Source organism: Mus musculus, chromosome 10, assembly GCF_000001635.26.
Source record: "Mus musculus strain C57BL/6J chromosome 10, GRCm38.p6 C57BL/6J".
Lineage (NCBI taxonomy): Eukaryota > Metazoa > Chordata > Mammalia > Rodentia > Muridae > Mus > Mus musculus.
The window spans coordinates 92,906,326-92,924,898 of record NC_000076.6 but is presented as its reverse complement, the minus strand read 5'-3'; the positions used below and the strand labels follow the sequence as shown (position 1 = coordinate 92,924,898).

General features: G+C 42.5%; 1 protein-coding gene across 9 annotated transcripts in view; it reads left to right on the top strand.

Annotated features, from left to right (window-relative positions):
• Cfap54 (cilia and flagella associated protein 54) overlaps window positions 1–18,573 on the top strand; it is a 307,879-nt gene that overhangs the window by 158,589 nt on the left and 130,717 nt on the right. For all 9 annotated transcript variants that reach the window (NM_001347060.2, XM_011243636.3, XM_011243638.2 and 6 more), the window contains 2 exons: window positions 3,456–3,578; window positions 16,013–16,066. In NM_001347060.2, the coding sequence (NP_001333989.1) occupies window positions 3,456–3,578; window positions 16,013–16,066 (177 nt within the window). The remainder of the gene's footprint in view (window positions 1–3,455; window positions 3,579–16,012; window positions 16,067–18,573) is intronic.

The window sequence follows — 18,573 nt, the reverse complement described above, 5'->3', positions numbered from 1 at the left end:
ATTTTGGAAAGATACAGAAGTGAGAAAATTTTGAGTTGTTTTGGGGACAGAGTGCTTTTGTGCTACTACAATTGGAAATTCTGAACAGGGTGACTGTCAACAATAACAGGAGAAGTGTCTGAGAGCTATGCTGAGTAGCTGTTTCTTCTCCCGATTGTACATGATCATTGCTGTCTTGGATCACAGTAGAAGACCCCCCAAGAACCAAGAATGGACCTATTAACATTCTCTCATTGGTGGAAGGCAGAGAGGTTCTTGGGGCTCAGAGCCTCATAAGACCATTCCCCTCCTGGAGATAGAAACAGTTACCTGGGTTGGAACTTTTGGGTAGAGTAGTTTTTTGTGAGTTGTTCATGCTGCAGGTGGATTCTTCAGTGGTGTAACTGCCCATGGGTTGCACAGAGTACTTTGTGGTGTTACCTTTGAGTCTCCTTTGAGTCTTTCATGAGTCTATAAGTAACCTCGAAAAACTCATAGTTCACCACATTAGATGAAGGCAGAATTCTGACTTTGGTTATGATTTTGTCATACAGTGGCTATGAAGCCAGTGAAGAACTATGCCCTCTGTTTGGAGCTTTGACATGGAGGGTTATTCACTATAAAATGCTGGTCAGGAGAATGATACCACCAGGGGTAGTGCCTGCTAACACTGCTGGGAGCAATGTGAAACAGATATGAGAGCTTATTGGCACAGTAAGACTGAAAACTCGGATTAAGTTCTTGACAAATGCAAGGCAAAAGATATATCCCACAGAAGAAGGAGTGGCAGTCTGTATGATCAGAACCTGTGTGACCTTCCTGAAGTAACTGGGGTGTCAGTAAATGAAAGAGAAACATCATACTTGGGGAACACTGAATAATGATGCCCCTTGACTAGCCAGGTGTGATTTTGCGGTTAAATTTCTAGGGTGTAGTAAAGTCTTCCAGGGAATGTCGTAAGGCCTCTCTATGATCTGCCTCTCTGCTTCTCTGTAGACCTGCTAACCCCATCAAAGATTTATTCTCAACATTTCAAATGTTCCAAGGAAGGGTATGATTGCTTCAAAAGGTGTATCACAGTTTGATGTCCAGTTCTTAGTGTCCTCTGGCTAGTTTCCATAGAGCAGGTCACCGTTACTCAAACTGCTTAAATGGCTATGATGAAATAAGTCAGAGTTAGCCTTGGCTGATGTTGTTTTGGTCCAGTGGTCTGACCACACAAAGGTCTGCAGGAATATTTTCTTATAGTGGTCAATGAAAGTAATGGAGACCTGGGGTCCAGAAGAGTCCATCTGTCTCCCCAACTGCTGGCTTTGGTGTATGATGACTGTGGGGTTGACGTAGGGGATGGATAGAGACCACCATCTCTTCAGCAACAGTTGCAGTGAGCAGCTCAACAGACAAATGGCTTTCACTTTCCAATTAAGAACAGTCTTGTGGCCTTTTGTGTTTTATTTACATTTTAGTTTACCAAACTATTTCCCCTAATTTGCATTTTTAACTTCTTAAACTGATTTTTTTTTGTTTTTTCTACTCTTGAAATTCCTAAACCAAGTACAGAAAGGAAAACGGAGAATAAGGTGTATTGGCTGAAGATAAATTGATTCGCCTTTATCTATGTGGAGTGTGTGTGTTTTCATCCAATTTTGTGCGTTATTCTTTGTATCCATTCATATGTACCCCTAAAAGTCTTCATAACTTTTTTCCTTTGCCGACACTGAACTTAGAGCCTTGTCTACCGTAGCATGAACTTCACCTCTGAGATGCACCCTCAGCCCACGTGTTTGACACAGTCTCACTCTGTCAGAGACTGACTTTATATTCTTGATGGAGGACTGGCTTGAAACTCACTGATATTCAAAACCACTGGGATTTTAAGCATTCCCCATCACACCCATCACATACATCACACCCATCACATACATCACACTCATCACACAGAACACACATCACACACATCAACCCACATCATACCCATCAACATCCATCACACACATCACACTCATCACACACATCATACCCATCAGCACACATCAACACTGATCATGCCTACTAATACCCATCACATGCATACCACCCATCACACACATACCATCACACCCATCACACCCATCACACTCATTATATCCATCACATTCATCACACATATCACACTCATCACACCCATCACACCCATCATGACAATCATACACAGCACTTTTTCATACTGCAAAAAGAGCTCTCTACTGTGATCAAAGACTCTGTGTATTTGGTCACCATGTGTGCCCACTTCCTCTCTATCCCTTGTTTCCAGCAACACAAGACCTATGAACTCTGTGCTCAGGGGCCTCTCGGCGTGTTTCCTCTCTCCTTTATATGATTCCCAGACCTTCTCTTGAAGGGTTTTTCCTCGATGGAGTTTTCTGAGACCCCACTATTGAAAGCAGAATTTTGTCAACATCTCCAAGCCTCTTGTCCTGTGTGAGAGCTTCATGTGTCACTTACATTTGCCTAGCTAACGAATCCCAGGGGGACCATCAACCTTCACGTGGCCATGCTCTCCAAGGGATGTGCAACAAACATGCTGAATGCTAGCTTCCCTTCCTTTAACTTCCCGATTTAGTCCAACTGAATTGTATTTAAAACAGACCTTGCAGAATGTATAGCCACCAACTGGTTAAAAGCGGTAAGCATATGGCTTTAAAACTGACACTGTTAATTATAGATAAGAAAATTAATAGCTGTCTCCATGTTGACACACTGTGCTTTTGTCTGACTTTCCTTAGAGGGTTCAAGAACATCAGGCGTCTTTTCACTTGGCTTTTCCCCCGGTTTCCCATGGGAACCATGGGAACAAAGAGATGAGTTCAATTCATTTTTAAAACTTCCCCATGGCTGCTATATTTTTGTGTCTGCCTCTGATGAAGTTAAGGGACAGCTGACGATAGCCTGTTACTCTGAATGACAACCCTGCTGTTGTTAGTTCTGTGGTCCTCTGCAAACGTAAACAGGTGTTTTCACAAGCCCGTGAGTCTATTCGCTCACCAACCAGTGAACATTGATTAGTTACACACAGCCATCATTAAGCAGGTGGTTTGGAGCTTAGAAACCAACGAGTTTTCTCAAAAATTTGTATTTTTCTTTTGTTATTATTATTTTTAATTATTTTTACACTCCATATTTTATCCCCCCCCATCCACCCTCCCACTGTTTCACATCCCACACCTCCTCCCCACCCCCTGTCTCCACGTGGATGTCCTCACCCCCCATCTCACCTGACTTCTAAATCCCCTGGGGCCTCCAGTCTCTTGAGGGTTAGGTGCATCCTCTCTGAATGAACACAGACCTGGCAGTCCTCTGCTATATGTGTGTTGGGGGCCTCATATCAGCTGGTGTATGCTGTCTGTTTGGTGGTCCAGTGTTTGAGAGATCTTGGGGTTCCAGATATTTTAGAAATAAAAGGAACTAACATAAAATCTGTTTTCCTCCTTTTATAGATCGAAATCCTTATAGATTTAGGCTTCTTTTCCGAAGCCTTCTATGAGCTATTCCAGATTTATCATGGAAAGAACATGCCGTGCGCCATACCTGCTGGCTACAAAGCAACAATGAAAGTTAAGGTAACCTCCCGCTTTAGTTCAATGCCCCCCCTTTTTTTAAAAGGAGTTGCATTCTTAAAACCTAGGGAACATCCCCGCAGAAGTGTTCACAGGTCTCCAGTGCTCCAGATCTTGCTGTTAAGGCTGGGTGGGCTCTAGAGAAATAGAATTTCATTTATCTGGAGTGGAAATGGTCTAGGAGGGAGGGTGGTCCTGGAGAAGATTATCCCGATGGAATTCAGGCTCAGGTGTGCCATACGTCACTTTTTATTATAGGTACCATGGTGGTCTCTTTAGGTATATCCTCCAACATGTCCCAGATTTGTGGGTCTAGTCTTACTACTTTTGTTTACTGTTGTTCATCGAAGTGTCCCATTGGCATGTCTTATTCAGATGTTTTTAGTTTAGAAACCTCTTTCTCCTCTCTCTCCTCCTCTTCCTTGTGCAGCCAGGGCTTTGTGAGTGTGAGCCAGGCACTGCCTCTATGTTATAGCTCCTGCCCCTTTTAGATTTCTCATGATTTCTCCAAGGGAAGAACAGTCTTCATTTTGCCTAATCTAATTTGATTTTAGCAGAGAGTTATACCTGACTTGCTTAATTTGTATTTGTAAACTGGGTAATTGAAGCATCCTTGAAAACAAGTGCTGGAGTTTACAGTGAGAACATAAATTAAATTGGAATGAGCGATTATTTTCTTCTGCTTTGGTTTTCCTGGTGATCTGGGACTTGCTGGGTGACCTTGCTGGAGGCAGATGCTGATTAGAATTTTGATTTCATTATAAGTAGTAATTTCATCACCCCAGCATATATACTTAGAATGGAAAACTAGCAATAAAGCAAGTTTGTTTCCTAAAGAAAGAGGGGAACACACATGGGGTCAAATGGGAACGGAGGTGGGGAGAATCTTGGAGGGTATTTGGGGGAGGGGAAACCATGTTCAGAGTATATTATATGAAAAGAATTTATCTACAAAAGCACTTAAAAAGCAGTTCAAACATTAAAAAATAAGAAGCCTACTGAGGAGCTTGGAAGATGGTTTAGTGGGGGGATGAATGCTTGTTCTGCAGTATGAGGCCCTGAGTTCAAATCCCCACACCAACATAGAAACCTGGGCATTGCTGCATATGTCTTCATCCCCAGCCTTGGACCTCAAGAGCTTGTTAGCTAGCGAACTTAGCAGAAATCCTCCAGTTTTGGTAAGAGGCCCCTGTCTCAACAAAATACGTGATAGGTAGAGGAAGGTCACCTGACATCCCGGTCTGGCTTCCACTTGTACACAGAGACACATGCTCTTGTACATACATGCATGTACCAGAGAGAGAGAGAGAGAGAGAGAGAGAGAGAGAGAGAGAGAGAGAGAGAGAGAGAGAGAGAGGGGAGAGGGGAGAGGGGAGAGGGGAGAGGGGAGAGGGGAGAGGGGAGAGGGGAGAGGGGAGAGGGGAGAGGGGAGGAGGAGAGAGGAGAGAGGAGAGAGGAAGAGAGAGAGAGGAGAGAGTGAGGAGAGAGAGGAGAGAGAGGAGAGAGAGGAAAAGAGGGGAGAGGAGGGAGAAGGGGGAGGGGGGTGGGGAGGGGAGGGGGAGAGAAAGAGAAAGAGAAAGAGAAAGAGAAAGAGAGAGAAAGAGAGAAAGAGAGAAAGAGAGAAAGAGAGAAAGAGAGAACAAACAAGTCACTCTCTGGGGAGGTAGTTTGTGTGAGCATGAGACCTACAGACATATGTTAGAAGTTGAACTGAATCTTAGAGGCCTTAAAAGAATCAATAAAATGGACTTGAGTTTTGACAGTCACCGCATAGACAGGCATCATATTTACCCATGGTTTATTCCTTTATTGTAATCCTCTAGAAGTATCTTCTCATACTCCCTATCACTGAGACAGTGCTGTTATTCAGCATAATGGGGAGTCTGGGGATGCAGTGCTATAGCAGAACAGTTGGTTAGCATGTGAGGACCCAGGATATATCCGTGACACTGCAAACATAAGGGTACATGCGGGCTACAGACAACGTAGTTCCATTGATTGGCCAGGATGCATAAACCCCTGGGTCCAATCTCCCACACTGGAGTTTTATGAAATGACAAAATGAAAAGTGAGTGTAGTCATGCATGCCTATGATCCCGGTACTCAGCAAAATGGAAGCAGGATTAAGGTTATTCCAGGCAAGCTTGAGTCCAGCTAGGCTTTATGAGACTGTGAAGTTGTGTATAGAACATCCTAATAGAAATTTTCATTAAAAATACAAACACACACACAGACACACACACACATCACACACAAACTGTATATCTATATATTATTATACATTATATGGTATATGTGATGTAAAGTGTATGTTTATCTGCCTAGCTGTCTATAACTTGCCTGCTTGTCCTAGTTAGGGTTACTATTGCTGCAATAAAAGACTATAACAAAAAACAAACAAACAAACAAAACAAAACAAAACAAGACTTGGAGAGGGAATGGTTCATTTGGCTTACACTTCCACATTGTAGTCTATCACTGAAGGAACTCAAGCAGGGCAGGAACCTGGAGGTAGGAGCTGATGCTGAGGCCGTGGAGGGGTGTTGCTTACTGGCTTGCTCCTCATAGCTTGGTCAGCCTGCTTTCTTATAGAACTCAGGTTCACCAGCCCAGGGACAGCATCACCCACAAGGGACTGGGCCCTCCTTCATCAATCAGTAACTAATATGATACCCTACAGGTTTGTCCACAGTCCAATCTTAAGGAAGCATTTTCTCAATAGAGGCTCCCTTTTCTGTGATGACTCTAGCTTGCTTCAGATTGGCACACCACCCATCAGGAGAGAAGTATATTCTCTCCTTTCTGTGGTATAAATGAATTTATCTTCTTATCTGGATTAAATTAGTCCTCTTTTCTTGCTTGCTTCACAGTCAACAGTATTTTCTTATTATAAACAGTCTGTCTTTTGTTATTACAAGTATAGTTTGAAAGAGTCACACTATATCTTGAGTGCTTACTGAATATAGACACTGTCCTATGTATGGAGAAGGAGCAGTGAACACCTGCCTGGAGATACTGCTGTCCTGAAGCTTGCTTTCTAGTGAGGGGGGCAGACCATAAATACCAGGCACATATCTCTGTGACAGGTGGCAATGTGCTGTGAACATAGTTCTACATAGGTGAGAAGGGCGTCAGTTGTTCTAGGCAGTGGGCTGCCATTTTGGTTGTTCAGGTGGTTTTGCAAGGCTTTTCTCATTAGCAAATTCTGAAGGGCACGAACCAGTCAGAGATCCAGGGGGAACAACCTTCCAGGCACAAATTGCTATAAGACAAAGACCATAGGGAAGATGCTTGTGAACTATTATTGGAGAAGACCTGTGAGGCTGTTGGAAGGAGAAGGAGGAGGGAAGGAGGGAAGGAGGGGAGAGGGGAGGAAAGGAGGAGGGGAGGTCTAGGAAACCTTAATCATACTGAGACACAGTGATGACTGGAAGTGATAGTGGTGGAGGGGTTGAGCAGTGGTCTGTTTCTAAGTAGATTGTGAAGGAAGAGCCCGAAGCATTAGACAGTTGTGTTTGGAGGTGGAATTTAAAAGGCAAAGTCAAGGATGACTATCGAGTGTGTACAGTCTGAGCAGTTGGCAGGTAGCTGTCATATACTGTGAAGGAGCAACTGAACAAGCTACGCATAAGATCCATAGAAAAGCTAGGTGATGGTGTAGAATCCATAGAGTAGAGTAGTAATAGCTGCAATTCAGAGGACCAGTGGGGTTGCATAATTGAAATTGGGATTCTTAACAAGGAAAGTTAAAATAATAGGATGTGCTGGTTAGTTTTATGTCAACCTGATACAATCTAGAGTTGTTGGAAAAGAGGAAGTCCCAATTGAGAAAATGCATCCGTAAGAGTGGGCTACAGACAAACCTGTAGAACATTTTCCTGGTAACTGATGTGGGAGGGCCCAGACCAATTGGGTTGGCCATCCTGGGCTCTATGAGAAAGCAGGTTGGTCAAGCCACAATGAGCAAACCAGTAAACAGCACTGTTCCATGGCCTCTGCATCAGCTCCTGCCTCGAGGTTTCTGCCCTGTTTGAATTCCTGTCCTGACTTCCTTTGATGATGAATACTGATATGGAATGGTAAGCCAAATAAATCTCTTCCTCTCCGGGTTGCTTGTGGTCATGGTGTTTCATCACAGTAGTCGTAACTAAGACTGAACCTAAGACTTAGGATTAGTTGCCATTGACTTGAAATAATCTGGAAACCAAGGCAGAGAAAGGAAAACAGAAGTTGAAACGATAAATCTAGGGTCATCTGCACATCTAGTCCAGGAAGATAAGATAGAGAGACCACATGAATGGACTGAAAAACAAGTGGCTGATGGCCATTACTTTCAAGAAAACAACAAAAGTCCAGAAACCACTTTTTTTACATGAACATCCCAAACTTCATTTTTATCCAGTAACTCTGATAAGATAAACGTGTAGGTGAATCATCTCCCGGTGGATTCTGACTTCAAATTCTGTATTCTCAGACTTCATTTGCAGCTTTCTACCTTCAACTGGGAATTTAAAAGTGTAATTAAAAGAGGAAATGCTTTCAGGGTTTATAATTAAAATAGGTGCCAATGTTATTAGGCTGCAGGCCAGTTATTTAAAGAAGAGTTTAATGAATTTGGTTTCACTTTGCAAAGGAAGGAGACGAAGAAAACTTATAGATTACTGTCCGGCTCTTCATAGCACTTTAAAAAATTCTATCCTTTACTATTGTATCTGAATCAAGATTCTCATCTTATCCCTAAATGGAAAAATCTTTCTTTATATCAGGAAAGAGTTTCTTCACTGAGTCACTAGTTTTTCAGTGTCTCACAGATAATAAGGAGCTCCTTCACAGGGGGAATTCTGCTGTCCAGTGCTGACTTGCAGTGGAAGTTATACTTGATATTTTGGTGTGGGCATCTAGAGATAAGGATTTGAGAGTGAGCAGTGTACTGGGGACGAGATTGCAGAATGGATGCTCAGTAAGATGGAATGCTCCCCACAGCAGCAGGAAGAAAAGAGCCCAAGAACATTAGTGAGGATGACACTCCCCTGGGTCCACATCGCCGTCAGAGGGACTGGGCAGGACCCTGGTGCTCCGAGTTGCTAGGATCTCATGAACATTTAGGCAAAGACATACAGACAGGGTCTTGAGCAAGGACACTGCCTGTATATAAGTGGCTTGTCTGTCTCTGGAAGCTGTTGGATTCTTCCTGGTGACTGAGGAGATAGGAGAGCAGCATCCATTTTGGCTCAGGTATATTTTCAAAAGGATTGTCGGGCTGAAAAGACACGCACTCTGATCTACAACACTACAATTTCCTGTGGCAACAAATGTTTCCCTTGAGTCAGTGCAATTGGAGCCAAGCATGGATCTGCAATTCACATGCAAAAAGGAAGCGAACTGCAAACAGTCATTCTAAATAGCAATTCAATTTCACCTCAGACCGACAAGAGTGTTAAAAGTGAGAATGGTGCAGGATGCCCTGGGCGGTGCAGTCACACGTCATGGCTGGGAGCAGAAGTCAAGGCTTTCTGTTTGCTCAAGACATTCTTGTCTTCTGACCCAGAACTTCTTCTAAGGGTCAATCCACCAGCAGTGATCAAAATGCAGACAAACTATCCATCAGTATTATTTCACCTAAGGTTGGTTGATGATGTAACTATGGGGCATGGCCTCAGTAGGTAACACAAAATGGCAAAGAAACCTAGTTCTTATACTACCTTCATTGGCACCTTCTAGGCTGAGGTTTGTACGTAACTTAGTTTTGTAGGAATAAAATTAGGTAATTGTTAGTGAAAATGGAATATAAATGAGTACATAATTTAAAAAATAATAACCATCAAGAAAAGGACAGGGGCCCTTCCGCTCGACTCGAGACTCGAGCCCCGGGCTACCTTGCCAGCAGAGTCTTGCCCAACACCCGCAAGGGCCCACACGGGACTCCCCACGGGACCCTAAGACCTCTAGTGAGTGGACCACAGTGCCTGCCCCAATCCAATCGCGCGGAACTTGAGACTGCGGTACATAGGGAAGCAGGCTACCCGGGCCTGATCTGGGGCACAAGTCCCTTCCGCTCGACTCGAGACTCGAGCCCCGGGCTACCTTGCCAGCAGAGTCTTGCCCAACACCCACAAGGGTCCACACGGGACTCCCCACGGGACCCTAAGACCTCTGGTGAGTGGATCACAGTGCCTGCCCCAATCCAATCGCGCGGAACTTGAGACTGCGGTACATAGGGAAGCAGGCTACCCGGGCTTGATCTGGGGCACAAACCCCTTCCACTCCACTCGAGCCCCGGGCTACCTTGCCAGCTGAGTCGCCTGACACCCGCAAGGGCCCACACAGGATTCCACACGTGATCCTAAGACCTCTAGTGAGTGGAACACAACTTCTGCCAGGAGTCTGGTTCGAACACCAGATATCTGGGTCCCTGCCTTGCAAGAAGAGAGCTTGCCTGCAGAGAATACTCTGCCCACTGAAACTAAGGAGAGTGCTACCCTCCAGGTCTGCTCATAGAGGCTAACAGAGTCACCTGAAGAAGAAGCTCTTAACAGTGACAACTAAAACAGCTAGCTTCAGAGATTACCAGATGGCGAAAGGCAAACGTAAGAATCCTACTAACAGAAATCAAGACCACTCACCATCATCAGAACGCAGCACTCCCACCCCACCTAGTCCTGGGCACCCCAACACAACCGAAAATCTAGACCCAGATTTAAAAACATTTCTCATGATGATGATAGAGGACATCAAGAAGGACTTTCATAAGTCACTTAAAGATTTACAGGAGAGCACTGCTAAAGAGTTACAGGCTCTTAAAGAAAAGCAGGAAAACACAGCCAAACAGGTGATGGAAATGAACAAAACCATACTAGAACTAAAAGGGGAAGTAGACACAATAAAGAAAACCCAAAGCGAGGCAACGCTGGAGATAGAAACCCTAGGAAAGAGATCTGGAACCATAGATGCGAGCATCAGCAACAGAATACAAGAAATGGAAGAGAGAATCTCAGGTGCAGAAGATTCCATAGAGAACATCGACACAACAGTCAAAGAAAATACAAAATGCAAAAGGATCCTAACTCAAAACATCCAGGTAATCCAGGACACAATGAGAAGACCAAACCTACGGATAATAGGAATTGATGAGAATGAAGATTTTCAACTTAAAGGGCCAGCTAATATCTTCAACAAAATAATAGAAGAAAACTTCCCAAACATAAAGAAAGAGATGCCCATGATCATACAAGAAGCCTACAGAACTCCAAATAGACTGGAACAGAAAAGAAATTCCTCCCGACACATAATAATCAGAACAACAAATGCACTAAATAAAGATAGAATATTAAAAGCAGTAAGGGAGAAAGGTCAAGTAACATATAAAGGAAGGCCTATCAGAATTACACCAGACTTTTCACCAGAGACTATGAAAGCCAGAAGAGCCTGGACAGATGTTATACAGACACTAAGAGAACACAAATGCCAGCCCAGGCTACTATACCCGGCCAAACTCTCAATTATCATAGATGGAGAAACCAAAGTATTCCACGACAAAACCAAGTTCACACAATATCTTTCCACGAATCCAGCCCTTCAAAGGATAATAACAGAAAAGAAGCAATACAAGGACGGAAATCACGCCCTAGAACAACCAAGAAAGTAATCATTCAACAAACCAAAAAGAAGACAGCCACAAGAACAGAATGCCAACTCTAACAACAAAAATAAAAGGGAGCAACAATTACTTTTCCTTAATATCTCTTAATATCAATGGACTCAATTCCCCAATAAAAAGACATAGACTAACAGACTGGCTACACAAACAGGACCCAACATTCTGCTGCTTACAGGAAACCCATCTCAGGGAAAAAGACAGACACTACCTCAGAGTGAAAGGCTGGAAAACAATTTTCCAAGCAAATGGACTGAAGAAACAAGCTGGAGTAGCCATTTTAATATCGGATAAAATCGACTTCCAACCCAAAGTTATCAAAAAAGACAAGGAGGGACACTTCATACTCATCAAAGGTAAAATCCTCCAAGAGGAACTCTCAATTCTGAATATCTACGCACCAAATGCAAGGGCAGCCACATTCATTAGAGACACTTTAGTAAAGCTCAAAGCATACATTGCACCTCACACAATAATAGTGGGAGACTTCAACACACCACTTTCTTCAAAGGACAGATCGTGGAAACAGAAACTAAACAGGGACACAGTGAAACTAACAGAAGTTATGAAACAAATGGACCTGACAGATATCTACAGAACATTTTATCCTAAAACAAAAGGATATACCTTCTTCTCAGCACCTCACGGGACCTTCTCCAAAATTGACCATATAATTGGTCACAAAACAGGCCTCAATAGATACAAAAATATTGAAATTGTCCCATGTATCCTATCAGACCACCATGGCCTAAGACTGATGATCTTCAATAACAACATAAATAATGGAAAGCCAACATTCACGTGGAAACTGAATAACACTCTTCTCAATGATACCTTGGTCAAGGAAGGAATAAAGAAAGAAATTAAAGACTTTTTAGAGTTTAATGAAAATGAAGCCACAACGTACCCAAACCTATGGGACACAATGAAAGCATTTCTAAGAGGGAAACTCATAGCGCTGAGTGCCTCCAAGAAGAAACGGGAGACAGCACATACTAGCAGCTTGACAACACAGCTAAAAGCCCTAGAAAAAAAGGAAGCAAATTCACCCAAGAGGAGTAGACGGCAGGAAATAATCAAACTCAGGGGTGAAATCAACCAAGTGGAAACAAGAAGAACTATTCAAAGAATTAACCAAACGAGGAGTTGGTTCTTTGAGAAAATCAACAAGATAGATAAACCCTTAGCTAGACTCACTAAAGGGCACAGGGACAAAATCCTAATTAACAAAATCAGAACTGAAAAGGGAGACATAACAACAGATCCTGAAGAAATCCAAAACACCATCAGATCCTTCTACAAAAGGCTATACTCAACAAAACTGGAAAACCTGGACGAAATGGACAAATTTCTGGACAGATACCAGGTACCAAAGTTGAATCAGGATCAAGTTGACCATCTAAACAGTCCCATATCACCTAAAGAAATAGAAGCAGTTATTAATAGTCTCCCAACCAAAAAAAGCCCAGGACCAGATGGGTTTAGTGCAGAGTTCTACCAGACCTTCAAAGAAGATCTAATTCCAATTCTGCACAAACTATTTCACAAAATAGAAGTAGAAGGTACTCTACCCAACTCATTTTATGAAGCCACTATTACTCTGATACCTAAACCACAGAAAGACCCAACAAAGATAGAGAACTTCAGACCAATTTCTCTTATGAATATCGATGCAAAAATCCTCAATAAAATTCTCGCTAACCGAATCCAAGAACACATTAAAGCAATCATCCATCCTGACCAAGTAGGTTTTATTCCAGGGATGCAGGGATGGTTTAATATACGAAAATCCATCAATGTAATCCATTATATAAACAAACTCAAAGACAAAAACCACATGATCATCTCGTTAGATGCAGAAAAAGCATTTGACAAGATCCAACACCCATTCATGATAAAAGTTTTGGAAAGATCAGGAATTCAAGGCCCATACCTAAACATGATAAAAGCAATCTACAGCAAACCAGGAGCCAACATCAAAGTAAATGGAGAGAAGCTGGAAGCAATCCCACTAAAATCAGGGACTAGACAAGGCTGCCCACTTTCTCCCTACCTTTTCAACATAGTACTTGAAGTATTAGCCAGAGCAATTCGACAACAAAAGGAGATCAAGGGGATACAAATTGGAAAAGAGGAAGTCAAAATATCACTTTTTGCAGATGATATGATAGTATATATAAGTGACCCTAAAAATTCTACCAGAGAACTCCTAAACCTGATAAACAGCTTCGGTGAAGTAGCTGGATATAAAATAAACTCAAACAAGTCAATGGCCTTTCTCTATACAAAGAATAAACAGGCTGAGAAAGAAATTAGGGAAACAACACCCTTCTCAATAGTCACAAATAATATAAAATATCTTGGCGTGACTCTAACTAAGGAAGTGAAAGATCTGTATGATAAAAACTTCAAATCTCTGAAGAAAGAAATTAAGGAAGATCTCAGAAGATGGAAAGATCTCCCATGCTCATGGATTGGCAGGATCAACATTGTAAAAATGGCTATCTTGCCAAAAGCAATCTACAGATTCAATGCAATCCCCATCAAAATTCCAACTCAATTCTTCAACGAATTGGAAGGAGCAATTTGCAAATTTGTCTGGAATAACAAAAAACCTAGGATAGCAAAAAGTCTTCTCAAGGATAAAAGAACTTCTGGCGGAATCACCATGCCAGACCTAAAGCTTTACTACAGAGCAATTGTGATAAAAACTGCATGGTACTGGTATAGAGACAGACAAGTAGACCAATGGAATAAAATTGAAGACCCAGAAATGAACCCACACACCTATGGTCACTTGATCTTCGACAAGGGAGCTAAAACCATCCAGTGGAAGAAAGACAGCATTTTCAACAATTGGTGCTGGCACAACTGGTTGTTATCGTGTAGAAGAATGCGAATCGATCCATACTTATCTCCTTGTACTAAGGGCAAATCTAAGTGGATCAAGGAACTTCACATAAAACCAGAGACACTGAAACTTATAGAGGAGAAAGTGGGGAAAAGCCTTGAAGATATGGGCACAGGGGAAAAATTCCTGAACAGAACAGCAATGGCTTGTGCTGTAAGATCGAGAATTGACAAATGGGACCTAATGAAACTCCAAAGTTTCTGCAAGGCAAAAGACACCGTCAATAAGACAAAAAGACCACCAACAGATTGGGAAAGGATCTTTACCTATCCTAAATCAGATAGGGGACTAATATCCAACATATATAAAGAACTCAAGAAGGTGGACTTCAGAAAATCAAATAACCCCATTAAAAAATGGGGCTCAGAACTGAACAAAGAATTCTCACCTGAGGAATACCGAATGGCAGAGAAGCACTTGAAAAAATGTTCAACATCCTTAATCATCAGGGAAATGCAAATCAAAACAACCCTGAGATTCCACCTCACACCATTCAGAATGGCTAAGATCAAAAATTCAGGTGACAGCAGATGCTGGCGAGGATGTGGAGAAAGAGGAACACTCCTCCATTGTTGGTGGGAGTGCAGGCTTGTACAACCACTCTGGAAATCAGTCTGGCGGTTCCTCAGAAAACTGGACATAGTACTACCGGAGGATCCAGCAATACCTCTCCTGGGCATATATCCAGAAGATGCCCCAACTGGTAAGAAGGACACATGCTCCACTATGTTCATAGCAGCCTTATTTATAATAGCCAGAAGCTGGAAAGAACCTAGATGCCCCTCAACAGAGGAATGGATACAGAAAATGTGGTACATCTACACAATGGAGTACTACTCAGCTATTAAAAAGAATGAATTTATGAAATTCCTAGCCAAATGGATGGACCTGGAGGGCATCATCCTGAGTGAGGTAACACATTCACAAAGAAACTCACACAATATGTATTCACTGATAAGTGGATATTAGCCCCAAACCTAGGATACCCAAGATATAAGATATAATTTGCTAAACACATGAAACTCAAGAAGAATGAAGACTGAAGTGTGGACACTATGCCCCTCCTTAGATTTGGGAACAAAACACCCATGGAAGGAGTGACAGAGACGGAGTTTGGAGCTGAGATGAAAGGATGGACCATGTAGAGACTGCCATATCCAGGGATCCACCCCATAATCAGCATCCAAACGCTGACACCATTGCATACACTAGCAAGATTTTATTGAAAGGACGCAGATGTAGCTGTCTCTTGTGAGACTATGCCGGGGCCCAGCAAACACAGAAGTGGATGCTCACAGTCAGCTAATGGATGGATCATAGGGCTCCCAATGGAGGAGCTAGAGAAAGTAGCCAAGGAGCTAAAGGGATCTGCAACCCTATAGGTGGAACAACATTATGAGCTAACCAGTACCCCGGAGCTCTTGACTCTAGCTGCATATATATCAAAAGATGGCCTAGTCGGTCATCACTGGAAAGAGAGGCCCATTGGACTTGCAAACTTTATATGCCCCAGTACAGGGGAACACCAGGGCCAAAAAGGGGGAGTGGGTGGGCAGGGGAGTGGGGGTGGGTGGATATGGGGGACTTTTGGTATAGCATTGGAAATGTAAATGAGTTAAATACCTAATAAAAAATGGAAAAAAAAAAATAAAAGGACAGGAAAGACATCAGAATGCTAACATTTACTATATAAAAGAAGTTGACATACACAATTTTTTAGTGTTTTTTTATATTAATATTTCCGACTAGATTGCATATTACTTTGACAACAAAATGGTGCTTAAATGATTTTAGGATGCATTAATAATTCCATTTAAAAGAATGCTCAAATAAATATGGGTTCTACTATTAATATTTTGTATTTTTTGACAGATAACTCAATCATTCGATTCTGGAAAACCTCTCACCCATAAAGACAACATGCAGGTAATAACAATATTTAGTGTGAAAATATTCTGAGTCCCTTCAGCCTGTCTGGCAGCTACAGTATTTGAGTTTGAAAGCCTGTCCTCTGTGGACTCATTCTTTTCTCTCCTCCCTGCTTCCTGTTGTTGACAAGGTCTCATGTAGCCCAGGCTGCCCCCAAATTTACTCTGTTGCCGGATTCCCAATCCTCTTCTTTCTTTTCTTTTACTTAAATTTGCAGAAAGACAGGGGCAGCAAATGGGGCAGAAAGATGTGAGGGATGTAAAGTTTGTCACATAATGGAACAGGAGCATCTAATGTCGCTCACATCATCACTGTAGAGAAAGCAGTTTCACTGTTAAAGAGATCAGCATGCTGAAGGGATGCCCGAGGGCAAGACCCTACCAAGCAAAGGTCCACTCAGAGGAAGAGAGCCCAAGTAAGAGTGCTACCAGGGGGGCTCCCAGCTTCACACCAACCACCCAGGAGAGTGCGTCCTCAGGGTGAGCCTACAAGGCACACACCAGCCTCTGCAGCTGGGGCCAAGGGAGCAGCCAACATGCTGAACGAGCATTAGAACTCGAAAGCATTGCCCATGTTAGTACTGGCTTTGAATAAACAATGGGAAAGCTAGCAGTGTTCAACTCGCTGCTTCCTGACTGGATGCAATGAGACTGGACACCACATGTCCCTGCTGTGTGGTTTCCCTGTTGTGGGGTAAAACAAATCCTTTCTTTCTGAAGTTGCTTTTACAGGCAAATTGTCATAGCATTGAAAGTAGCTAATATATAGACATTTATATACCTATGTATATGTGCATATATACATATATATGGTAATTTGAAAGCCATTTCCCTTGTAACTGCTATATTTTTGTTTTCCTTCACTTTGATAAAACACAGACCCCCCTTTTTATTAAATGCAATCTTACTACTTTTCAATTATTTTGCATTTTATTTCATAAAGTCCATTTTTAATTACGTTCCGTATCATTCAATATTTTCCCCTAAAATTTTATCTTAATTCATAAGCAAGCTGCCTGAAATGAGAGGGCTGGTGTCAGAAAGCTCAGAATTCATATCGGCGTTTAGGTGTTCAGAACCCTGGGGAATTTGGATTGTGTCCCTCTTGCCAGTCACAAATGCCAGGCCATCATAAAAATACGTTCTTTGTGGAGCAGTGTTGGCTCTGAAAAGAACACCTGTCTGATCATTTTTCTTTACTTGGAAAGAGACTGACAGAATAATGGGATCCCGATTTCTATTAGCTAATTAATTAAAACAGTAGTGTTGGCCTGCCCAAGACTCTTCAGATTACACTTTGTATTTGCTGCATAGAGGGAGAGAAAGGAGCGTTAAATAGCATTACTAATTGATCTTCCTTTGATCCTCAAGTGTTTGTGTGTAATTGTCAAGGCTCATTAAATCAGTTTGCTGAGGAGGGAAGAGGAGGAATGTCCTCTCTTGCCTCACCCTCCCCACACCCCACCTACCCCAGCCAGTCTATAGCGTCTTCTCTGGATAGGGAGGAATAATGATTTTCCTGGTGTCATTGTTGGTTTGCACCTCTGGCCCACCGGGTGTTCCGCCCGCATCTGCTCTTCCATAGCTTTCAACCATAGTATAGAGTAAGAGAAGAGAAACTGGGATCAAACAGGCTAACCTGCCCACCCCTGCCCCCGTTGCTTCAAACTCTTCCAAATGATGAATTTTTGTTTGTTTGTTTGTTTATGTGAAGCAAGTGGTTTCTCTCTTTTCTAGAATAGATAGCCCCAGCACCCAGCATCTTCTTCCTATATTAATTCAAAAGTTATTAAGAGTCTGCTGCATCCAAGGCACTGTTCTGTGGCCAGTGACCACAGCCACTCAGCCTTACAGGTCAACACCAAGTCCTCACGGAACTCACACTTTACTGGGCAGGACTAGTGATAAGAAATGTCATCACCCCAGGGAAGTGGCTCACATGGTAGGCTGAAAGGCTCAGCAAAGGGTATGTAAAGCAGATTGGAAGCATAAGTGAGGGTTGTAATTTCAGAAGGGCTGAGAAAGCTCATCTTCACTCAAATATAGATGGAGCTCACACATCTTCAAAAAAGAGTAATCTAGAAACAGAACAAGTACATAGGTTTTCTACCAAACTTGCTTGGATAGTTACCCTGACTAATGTGGCAAGAGCTGTATGGATGGTGATGGTGGTGGGGGTAGAGCAGTACATATGGCCAGAGAGTATCTTGTATGAACATTGTACTCAGCCACTTATATGAGCAACACGGGGACCCCTTGGAGAGCCTTGAAAAAAGTGTGATCTGATCCACTTAAGTTTTTTTTTTCTTTTATGTTTTTATGTTTTCCATTTTGTCATTTCTTTGGATGGGTTGGGTCCCTTTCACAGCATGCCTGTGGGGGTCAGAAGATAACTTTTAGGAATTGGTTTTCTTTACGCTATAGGTCCTGAGGGTCTTCAGGGTTGTTGGCTAGCACCTTTACTCACAGACCCAACATCTCACTGGCCTCAAGTTCTAAAGGGAT